Genomic DNA, 11,343 nt, shown 5'->3' with positions numbered 1-11,343 from the left:
AGTTGCCCAAACCTGGGTTTGAGTTTATTGCATGACCTTGCATAAGGAAGTGCAGCCCTGGGACCCCTAAGGCATCATGCAACTCTCCACCAGCTAACCATTTATTCCTCCTTGAAAGATGGTTATAGACTCCAAAGTTATAAAACCAGTTTCAAAAAAGTACATAAAAAAATCTTTTCAACATAAGCATTAAATAGGTGGAGCTGGGGTGGGGCTGGGTGGAGCTGGGGTGGGGCGGGGTGGGGTCTCGTTGGTTTTGCCTTTTCTTCCCCCCCATGTTTGTAAGCTGTTAAAAAGTGCATTCAAAACATACTGTACTGGAAAGTTGCTCTGACCCAAAGCGGTGCCAGAGACTGGTTAAAGCCAGAGCTGCAAAAGAAGGCTGCAAGGGAGCAGGAAGCTCCCAGGCTGTGGCAAGCTCACAGACTGCAGTTGCTGTCAGTCCTCAGGCTCGCACCTAGCGTGGGCGATAGCGTTAGCTACAAGTGGGTGGCTCTAATCGATTTGGGTTTATGCAACTAACCAGTCAAATGAATCCAAGGAACACACACTGAGTGACCAGGTCAGGAGCAGGCTGAAGGTTCAGAGAGGGCACAGGTGGTCCTGAGGGGGCTGGCGTTAATCGATGTACTGCGCCAGCCAGCGGAAGCCCTCTCCGTAGCCTTGCCTCTTGAGCACGCTGCACATGAACACCTCCAGCGGCCTGGCGTTCAGCTCCTTCAGGGGGACGCTGCCCTGCAGAGACACAACCATCCCAAGTGACAGCTGCCCTCTGAGCAGGCACAGCTCCTGCCCTGCAGCAGCACGGACCAGGGAAGTGACTGCGCCCCCGTGCGCAGCGCTGCGGAGCTCACCCCCCGGGTCGCTCTTGGGCCTCTCACGACCAGGAGGACACTGAGGTGCTGGAGCAGGTCCAGAGGAGGGCAACGAGGAAGGTCTGAGGGGTCTGGGGAACAGGTTTTATAAGGAGTGGCTGGGGGGGTGGGGGGTGGTTAGCCTGGAGAAAAGGAGGCTGAGGGGAGACCTTCTGGCTCTCTGCAACTCCCTGACAGGAGGCTGGAGCCAGGGGGGCATTGTTCTCTTCTCCAAGTACCTTAGCAACAGGACAGGAAGAAGTGGCCTCGAGTTGCAGCAGGGGAGGGTTAGGCTGGATATTAGGAACAATTTCTTTGCTGCAGGAGTGGTCAGACACTGGCACAGGCTGCCCAGGGAGGTGGTGGAGTCCCCACCCCTGGAAGTGCTCGAGAAGGCACCAAGAGCACATGCAGGGAGAACGTGTGAGCTTGTACTTGGCTTTCAGCTGCAGTTCTCTGCTCTGCTTCTAGTTTTGCAGCTCTCACTAGAACTAAAGCCCCTGAAAACCTGCTGGCTGATTAAAAACACTGCCCAGGAAGGTGAGGTGTTGAAAATGATGGCACTGAAGAGCCTGACAGAAAGCTGCAGCAGAGATGTGCCTGACCTGCATGCACCAAAGAGACTCCGGGAGTCATCCTGTACGTGCTTGCTATGTACGGAGAGCTCTACAAATCAGAAGCCATTGATGTTGTGTGGCTGCAGAGAACTGGAGTGAGAGAACTAAGGAAGCCAAGCTCCAGCCAAAGGCAAGCAGCCAGAGCAGAGCAGCAGCATTACCTTCCCTGTGGTCTGGCCGTACAGCCCAAAGGTCTCCCGTAGCCTCTCCTCGCTGATGGCCTCAGGCCTGTCGATCTTGTTTCCCAGAATCAGGATAGGCACATTAGCAATGGTCTCATCTGTCATTAGTGACTGCAGAGGGAAGCAGAGAGGAGAGATTAAGGCACCACACAGAGGGGCAGGCTGCTGCTACTCATGCCCAGGTGGCAGCAGAGCTCTGCTGGATGTGGGAGCCGGAGCTGATGGCCACCTCCCCAAGGCTTACATCAAGTTCTTCTTTTGACTCAAGCAACCTTTCATGATCTGCACAGTCCACCAAGAACACGATGCCATTGATTGCAGGCAGGTAGTTCTTCCACACTCTGCGAGCTGCAGGGCAGATGGGAGTTAAACACCACCAAGCAGAAGGGGAGGAGCCCAAGCCCCAGAGCAGCGCACAGCAGCCAGGAGGCAGCACCGGGGGCAGGCCTCGGCTTGCTCTGCCGGTCCGTGTTTCACACAGCTTGCACCGATGGAGCACAAACGTCCTTCCCTCCCCTGCCACCACCCCTGTGTCCCACAGACACCGATGGACTGATGCTCTGCCTCCCCAGCAATGATGTGCACAAAGCACATCTGAAGCACAAAGGCAAACGCAGTGATCAGGGTCCAGAATCCCCTTCCAGACACAGGCTTCAGTCTGCTCTGCTGCAGCTCTTGCCAGATCTCATCTGGGATTTGTGGTGGCGATGCAAGTGGTGACCGAAGAGCAGCACCTGTCTGCAGTGCTGCCAGAGCAGGGCAGGCACCCACTGCAGCCTGGCTCTGCTGCTGCTCTGGCACAGCTTGCAGACACCCTGAGCTCAGCTCAGTGGAAGGAGGCAATGCATCCTCTTACCTTGAGCATGTCCACCCAGATCAAAGGTAGTGAAAGTCATGCCAGCAATTGTCAGCTCTTCTGAGGCTAGAAAGAGAGAGTTGTGCTCCCTGTGAAGGTGATGCCCTGCACTGCAGCAGCCTAACCTGGGAGCCTAACCTGCTGCTCTGCAGGTGGTGCTTTCTCCTGGCTCTTTGCAGGATTCTGTTCCTCAGGAAGCAAATCAGAACAGTGCATTCCCCCAGGCAGTGACACCTTTGTTCAGCCATGGAATGTCACCAAGCTGTAAACCCACCTGTGAAATGCCCACTGCTGAGAGCAGAGAGGATCTGCACGTTATTTATCCCTCCCCAGACAGGGAGGGCCAGAACATGGCACCTCTTGTACAACACTGCTCGAGGTCTCTCCTCTTCACATCCCTTCCCACTGCCTCCCCTCTGTACAGGGCTGCAGTGAGTCACATTTGTAAGCTGGTTTGACTTTTCTGCCTCCTGTGAGGCTCCCAGGGTAACAACTGCACAGCAACCCCTGAGCACACGTGGACAGTACACCAGTGCTGGTCTTCCAGCCACCAGAAGCTGCCCCCAAACACTGCAGGACCCAGCTCCCCATGGCTTCTGTGGCCTGAACCCTCTGGGCTGCGTGGCACCCACCTCCTTTTCAAACACACCACACTCAGCCCTCTGACACAGACTCACAGCATGGCTTGGCTAGGAGGGGACATTAAAGCTCATCCAGTTCCAGCCCCCTGCCATGGGCAGGGACACCTCCCACCAGCCCAGGCTGCTCAGGGCCTCATCCAGCCTGGCCTTGAACACCCCCAGGGAGGGGACAGCCACAGCCTCCCTGGGCAGCCTGTGCCAGGCTCTCCCCACCCTCACTGCCAGGAATCTCTTCTTCCCTACCCAGTATTGTTTTGAATCTCACTGGAGCTACCTACAGACTGCAATCCCAGGCACTCCTGTGTTCCTCCCAGTTACACTGTGGTCCTGATCCATGATCAGGTCCTGCTTTTCCTGCAACACTCCCAGTCCCTCCCAGCTGCAGAACTTACTGGGGTGCAAGGTGGGCACGTGCTGTCCCAGTCTGTCATCCTTGAGCATGTGCAGCAGGGTGGTTTTGCCAGCATTGTCCAGGCCAAGGAACACCAGCTTGCCAGACTTCTTGTACAGCCCTGGAACACAGCAGGACCTTGTGAGCACCCAGGTAAAGCAGGGGGAGGTAATTTCCAGCTCCAGAGATGAACAAAGGGTTACAGAGCATCCAGGCTCCAGCATGCAGCTTGTCAGTGCCCTTTATCCACCACCTCCTGCTCCTACAAACCACCTGCCTGCAGCACCACATCCAGCCTGCAGCTTGCAGGATGCTGAGGAGGAGAGGCAGAGACACAAGACTGGTGTCAGTGTGTCCCTCACGAGAATGCACTTGCAGGATGCATTTTGCCCCAGCAAGAGGGCAGCTCTGCTCACAGGCAGTGAGGAGGGTGTGCAGGCACAGGGCTAACAACAGCAGGCTCTAACTCAGGGACCATCCTGGCCCTCAGCAGAAGGGTTTTGTTCAGCTGCCTCCAATCATTCATAGATCCAGAGGGTGGCTTGGGTAGGAAGGGACCTTAAGGATCATCCAGTTCCAGCCCCCTGCAAAGGGCAGGGACACCTCCCACCAGCCCAGGTTGCTCAAGGCCTTGTCCAGCCTGGCCTTGAACACCTCCAGGGAGGGAGCAGCCACAGCCTCCCTGGGCAGCCTGTGCCAGGCTCTCCCCACCCTCACTCTCAAGAATTTCTACCTAATCTCCAGTCTAAATCTGCCCTCCTCGAGCTTCAGGCCACCCCTCTTGTCCTATCACTACAAGCCCTTGTCAAAGCCCCCTGCTGTGCCAGCCTGGTAGCCATCCAAAGGGCACCTGAAGAGCTGGCCTGGCTCTCCCTGCACCAGGAGGGCAGTGGGCACTCAGCCAGTAACACCAGCTTCTGGAGCCCTTAGTTTGTTTCTCATCTCCTGTGCTCTCCTCATCCCTGAGGCACCTGCAGGGCTGCCCAGTGCTGCTGCTGCTCAGGCAGCCTGCTGCTGCTGCAGAACCACAGGGGCAGGTGTGCCCCTGCCTGCCAACCTTTCCACCACTGCTCTTTGCTCACCTCTGCCTTTGCCCTCCTCTCTGGGCTCACCTTCCAGCAGGACACACTTTGTAACTTGCAGGGCTGAGTATTTTTGCAGCTTACCTCACCAGCCACCTTGATTACTGCAGCTACTGCAGAGTGCCACAGGGTCACAGAAGGGTTTGGGTTAGAGCAAACCTGTCCAGCTCCAGCCCCCTGCCATGGCCAGGGACACCTCCTGCTAGAGCAGATTGCTCAACACTTGGAACACTCCCAGGGTTGAAGCCTGCACAGCTTCCCTGGGCAACCTCTTCCAGTGCCTCAGCACCCTCACAAGGAAGAATTTCTTCCCACTGTCTAATCTAGATCCAGCTTCTTCCAGTTTGAAGCCACCATCCCTTGTCCTGTCACTCCATGCCTGTGTCAGAAGTCCCTCTCCTGTAGCCCTCTTCACATACTGAAAGGCTGCTCTAAGGCCACTTCTCCATGCTGAAGAACCCAGACTCTCTCAGCCTGTCCTCACAGCAGAGCAGTTCCAGCCCTTGGGTGATGTTTGTGGCCTCCTCTGCATTCACTCCGAGTCCTCACAACTCCTACTTCCCAACCTCACCTTCTCCCATGTCCAAACTTATTAGAGCACAGGCTGGAAGAGAAAGCATTCAGGGTTCCAAAGAGAGAAGGGGCAGGCAAACATTTCCAGACATCACCTCCTGTCCCAGGGGAAGCTCCAGGTCACACTCACCTTGCAAGCTAAACAAAACCCTCCTGCATCACAGCGAAGCAGTATTGCTCCTGCCACTCAGCCTGGCTCTCCAGGAGCCTCTGCTCCCCAGCCAGGGGCTGCTGCTTTCTCACAAGCATTTCACACTTCCCAAGAGTCCTTCCCAGAAACCCAAGATGCAGAAGCAGCAACACTTCAGCTATTTGCCACAGCAAGGCCAGGGCTCACACAGCAGAGTCTGTGTTTCAGGAGTGTCTGTGTGCAAGGAGGTACTTCCTCAGGTGACCTCACCAGCCTGCTGCCAGGGCAGCACAGGCAACCCTGAAGAGTCTCCCAGACGTTTTCAGCAGCTGTCCTCAGCCCCACATGGGCATGAGAACAGGGAAAGTGTTTCTTCCAGAGGAAGAGGGACACTGACAGCCATTGTCTTCCCTACACCCAGCTCAGTGTCCTTCACCAGCATTAGACTTTGCATGGCCAGCAGTGGGCAAGCAGTGCCAGGGTGCAACAGTCACTGTGGGGCATGTAAGGGAGATAAGGAAGATTAGTCAACTGGGTTGAAAGTTCACTGCTTTAGATTTCAGGAGCAGGCCAAGGGGCTGACACTCAGCAAGAGTTTAACCTTTCAACTGATAAAAGGCAGGTGGCACAGCCTGCCCTGACTCCATCTCCAGTGCTTTTATCCCCTTCAATAAACTCTTCTGAAGTTGCAGATGACAGAGTAAAAGGCCCAGCCTACAACTCCTGGTCCTCTCTAAAGTATCCCAATGTTCCTCCTCCCCCTAACTGTGGCTTGGGGATTTCTACCCCTCTTTGTATTCCTTCATTTCCCCTCTTGTTTTGCACAATCCAGTATCTCCCCTTGGCCTGGCACAGAGTCCTTTGGCCAGGGAATACTCTCCTGAGGCTCCTCAGCAGAGGCTTCACTGACTCCAGAGACATCAGTCACATCATAGCATGCAGCTGATCATCAGCAAGGGCTTCAACATCCAGTGCTGCTTTTTTGTAGGCAGCTCCTCACATGTGGGTTCTCAAGTGATATCCTCACACACAGGAGAACTGAGCTGAACTAGCTGAGTCCAGGCCTTTGCAGCAAAGAAAAACCAAGAGGAACTCCACAGAAGGCAACTGAAGTCCACCAGCACACAGTGTGGTTAGATACAGCAAACCCTTCCTGCACAGGAAAGAAAATGGAACTTCTGCCAAGAGGTTAACAGATTAATGCAAGACTGAGTGGAGAACATGCTGTGGAAATGCTCAGTCCTGGTAAGTGAAAGCTTTGTTGACTATTGGCCAACCCACACAGTGTTGTTTAAGCAGCAGCTAGGCTGAAGATGAAAGAGCTGAGCAGAGGTTTCATGCAGGCATGGCAGGAAGGAGCAGAACCCAAACAAATCCAACTCACCTAAGAACTGTAACACACTACTGAAGCCACTGTATATCCAGTTAAATATGAAGGACATAGCTGGATCCTACAGCCTGCAACAAAGAAAACACAGCACATTTACAGCACCAACACTGGGAGACAGTCACAGCTAACAGCAGTAGCCCAGAGTGACAAATAACCCCAGAGCCCTGGTTTCACAGAGCAGCTGAGTGACCCCACAGCTCCTCACAAAGAGCAGTGCAGAAACAGAAACAGGACCCAGGCCTTGGGAGGCACCAGCAAAGCCTTCTCCTGGGAAACACTGCATGGACAGGAGCAGAGAGCTTCATCCTGAGTAGGGATGGTGGAGGTGGGTGATGTTCCACTGAAGGTCTCAGCTTTGGAGAGGGCAACAGAAGGATGGTAGTGCTCCAGCCACCCTTGGGAGCTGCTGGGGTTTGAAGCAGAGGTGTTAAGAGGTGAAGTCGAATCCAAAGAGGTTTGATACCAACCCAGCCCTGCCCAGGGCCTGTCTGCCTTGCCATGGAGACAGCTCCTCAGCACAAGGCACTGGAATGGCCATGCAAACACCTCCTGTCCTGTCCTGTCTTGTCTGCAGAGGCTGCCATGCCTTAAGCCTTCAGTGCAAAGCTGATGCTCACCACAGGCCTCTGGAACACCATGCTCCCCAACAAATTCCCTCAGCTTAGATTCAGGAACAGAAGGTTGAGCTGAGAGCAGCCAGAATGCCTGCAGCCAACACCCAAGTCATGTCACACAGCCACCAGCCAGCTTCAGCTGGCCAGCACAGGCAGCATGCCCCGTGCTAGCAGGGTGAAGCTCTGCCACTTCACAACCCCCTGCTTTGGGGTGTGGTTAGCAAAAAATGAGGTGGTTCTGCTCATCCCTGGGAAAGAGCAAGAGGACAAGGTTGATGAATTCAGTTGTTCCTGACACCAAAGGCAGGGCTGCTGGTGACCAAGCAGCCATGGCAGAGGTGTTGGGAGAGCTTTGGCACACTTTGAGTGCCCAGGGACAGGTAGGACAGAGGAGGAGCCACCACTACTGCCAAAGTGATGCTCTGAGGCACAAGAGTGAAGCCATCACTAGGTTCACTGCACAGCCATCAGCAACTCATTTCTTGGCTTTCATCTTCATTTCCTCATGATCCAATGTGAGGATAATCACCCTGAAAGCACCAGGTGGACAGAGAATTACTGTCTAGTGAAAACCTCTTGAAAGACTACAGAGCAATAGCCTTAGAAGCATTCAGCCAGCTGACTGCTGCTGAAGCACATCACTCCTGCTGACTGCTGGGGTCTGGCTGCCCCCGAGGACCTGCCCTGCCAAGAGCAGCTGACAGAGGCATCCTCACTGCTTGGAGCTGTCCTGTCACACATTTCCACACCGCAGGGGCGCCTCGAGGGGTCACAGGAGGGCTTTGGGGCAGCTCTGCCCCTGGAGCACAGCACAGAGCGGTCCTGAGCAGGTCAGGATCAGCCCCAGATCCAGGCAGCTGCCATGGCAATGACTCCGGTGACAGCTTCTGCGCTGGGCAGCAACAGGTACCTCGGGCAGAGATAAGGAAAGAACACTTCGGTTGTTTGCCTGCACCGAAACAGTCTGTTCAGATGACAAAGCGAGAGAGCAGCCTCGGTTTCTCCGTGACTAACCCCGAAACCCTTGCCCACGTTACCCCGAGCGGGCGGCCGGCCGCAGCAGGAGCGCACAGCGCGGCGCTTGCCGCCAGAGTTACACAACGGCAGCGCTGGGCTGGCCCTCGCCCGGCTGAAAAGCAAAGGTCAGACCCGAGCGAACACGGCAGAAGGCACGCGTCAGCAGATTTATTTACTGCTTGAGCAAAAGACCAGCGGAGGAAAGCCTCCGCGGGGCTTAGGGAAAGAGATCGACTCAAGTAACCTGCAAACGTGGGCAAGCAGCCGGCCGGCGCGGGCGGCTCCGGGGTTTAGCTGCGGCAACCTTTCCCATTTTGCGGATAAAACAACTAAACACCTTCGAGCTTGCAGAAGAGACTCTCAGGGCCAGGAAGACGACCCTGCAAACAGGGCTGAAGCGCCGTTAACCACCGGCAGCAGTGGTGTCAGGCAGAGCTATTCAAATGCACCCACATCAGCTGGCAGCACTTAAGGACTTTGAATATGGGGGCAAAACCGGGCAGCTAACGGCAAAAGCACACTGGTAACGTTTGAGCAGAGATACTGAATCTGCTCTTATCGCACAGGAAAAGTTCACCGCTTCATTCAGCGGCGACAAATCACAGCATTCAAAAGCCTGTGCTGGCACCAAGGGTTCCCCAAGGCTGCCAACGCCTCCAGGTCACACGCCAGGGAGCCGAGGCTGCCCGAGGCACTCAGACTCACATCCTCAGGCTCACGTTAAAAGCCCCAGAGAAGCAGAACGATGCAAACTCTGGCAATCACCATTCCCAAGGCCCCGTGAAGACAAAAGTGCCACTGTAAGGTTGTGTCAGGGGTTCCCTTGGCAGTCAGCAGCTGCAGGCAGACACAACTCTTAGTGACAAACTGCACGGGACACAAGGCCGACTGCTTGAGGTTTATTCTGTACCAACTGCTTCTCACAGACATCAGCAGCTTACTCGTGCCTCCTCGCCAGAAATGTGCAAGTTAATTTACTAGCAGCACATCAACAACAGATGGCTGTGACTCCAGAATGTCTGCAACGACCCTGGCTAACACCATTTCAGCAGCAAAGCATCACCTGGCTACTGCCATGGGGCGCTGCAAGTCACTCCACACACCAAGGAGATGGGCTTGGTCACTGGAGACCACTAATAGGCATGGGAACAGGGAATTCCCACCCAGTGGGCTTGGAAACATCTTGAGCCAGCCTCCTGAAGGCAATGTTCCTGACAGCAAGGACTAGCAAGCGCTCACTGACTCCTTTTGCATTCTGAAAGCCAAGATTTACTTTCTCCTACTCTCAGCCTGCAGTTTTGTAGCTAGCAATTCATCATTCCACCCCTGACCCGGCAAGAACAGCCCTCACCAAGCCTGTAAGCCTTCAGCTAACAGAGCACATCACACTTTAAAAGACTTTAAGTCCCTTTATGGAACAACCAGAAACCAGTGCCACCAGCGGGGAACAGCTCCTGGCAGCAGCTGGAAACACACTGTGCTGTGCCTGGGTGGTACTGGGTGGCAGGAGGGACACCTCTGCCCAACCCAACTGAACCAAGCTCAGTCTGGAAATACACCTGGCAAGTGAGAGCTGCTAAGGGTGTACTTACAGTGTTTCAGGCAGGGTCTAAACACAGTCACTTAAAGCTGTTAGGTCACGTATGATCCTTTCAACATCACAAAATGTTACTGTGGGCAACAAAAACCCAACAGCTGTAAGAAATTTGGTGAACAAACTGCTCTCTGCTGTCTAAAGGACACTGTGTTCTATGCTGTGAAGCTGTACTTTGATGCAGCACTTAGCAGCTACGAGAAGGGACAGAGTTTGCCAGCAAGGTCGTGGCAGAGATTTCCCTCAGGGCATTTTAATCATTTTTCTGGTAGTAAGTCACCTCTGGGGTTTCAGAAAGAGGAATCACCACACCTGTCTGTGACTAATTGGGTTGAAAACCAAAGTGATCACAAGTTCTTTGGCAGCTAAGTTACATCACACCTTCGGGGCACTCTCTGAATTTAGCAAACATCTTACGGACCTCTGAAGCAGCAAACCGTTTATGTCTTCAGAGAGCACTGCAAGAGGCACACCAGGTCCTAAGGACACCCGAGGCAGCGGCTCAGCTGCAGCCTCCCTCACCGAAAGCAGCTGTCAGGGCACATTCCCAACGTCAGGGCTACCGCAGCAGCCTGCTTAGCGACAAGACCCCTTGAAAGTCGTAATTTCTGAATACTTGGAGTAAACCTCGACAGGGCAGCACAACGTGCCAGACAGCTGCTGGAGAAGGCTGCAGTGCACCCGCAGGTGACCGCGGGGCCGTGGCAGCGCTCTCCTCTACGTCCCAAGCACACCCGTGAGGCAGGGCCGGGGCTTCCCCAGAGCTGCCGGACCACCAGGAACGCCGCGGGCACCGGGCAGGGAGACACGGCCGAGGAGAAGGCCCCCTGCCCCCCCTGCCCCCCAGACCCACCTCACGGCGCCTCACCCACAGATCCACGCAGGCCGCAGCCTTGCCGGGCGCGCAGGGACCCCCAGCCGAGCCCAGGCAGGGGCCAGAGACCATTCCCGGCAGGAACGAGGGCTGCCCAAGCACCCTGCAGCATTCACCCAGCACCTCCACCGCCCGCCGAGGGCCTCCGCACTCACCTGCCGCCGCCGAGCCCGAGGCACAGACTCTCCGCTCCAGCGGCACCGACACCGACACGCACCCCCGCGGCTGCGCCCCGCTCCGCCCCCACGCTGCTTCTTCCGGGCCCGGCCGCTCCGCGCCGACACGCACCCCGGGGCGACGCCGCGCGCCACCTGACCCCCGGCCCCGGGGCCCTGCCGGTACCGCCCCTCCCCGCCTCGGGCCCTCCCGCCGCCCAGCCCCAGGCGCGGCCCCGGCCCCTTTAAGGCGCGGCCCCGCCCCGGCCGCGGCGCCGCTCGCGGAAGTGCCACGTGTCCGCCCTGCGCCTGCGCGCGCCCGGCGCTTCCGGTGCGGGGCGGCCCTTCCCCTCCCTCCCGAGCTGGGCCGGGC

General features: G+C 56.1%; 1 protein-coding gene across 1 annotated transcript; it reads right to left on the bottom strand.

Moving 5' to 3' along the window:
• Positions 1-255: 255 nt before the first annotated feature.
• SAR1B (secretion associated Ras related GTPase 1B) lies at positions 256-11,022 on the bottom strand. Its single transcript, XM_054168649.1, has 7 exons — positions 10,971-11,022; positions 6,711-6,784; positions 3,543-3,662; positions 2,510-2,575; positions 1,898-2,001; positions 1,633-1,764; positions 256-735 (listed from the first exon to the last, which is right to left on the bottom strand). The coding sequence occupies exons 2-7, from the start codon at positions 6,766-6,768 to the stop codon at positions 619-621; spliced, it is 597 nt and encodes a 198-aa protein (XP_054024624.1). The 5' UTR covers positions 6,769-6,784; positions 10,971-11,022; the 3' UTR covers positions 256-618.
• Between the last annotated feature and the right edge of the window lie 321 nt (positions 11,023-11,343).

Source organism: Dryobates pubescens, chromosome 16, assembly GCF_014839835.1.
Source record: "Dryobates pubescens isolate bDryPub1 chromosome 16, bDryPub1.pri, whole genome shotgun sequence".
In the NCBI taxonomy this organism is placed as follows: domain Eukaryota; kingdom Metazoa; phylum Chordata; class Aves; order Piciformes; family Picidae; genus Dryobates; species Dryobates pubescens.
Note: the sequence above shows the minus strand (reverse complement) of the source record. Positions and strands in the feature narration are given on the sequence as shown.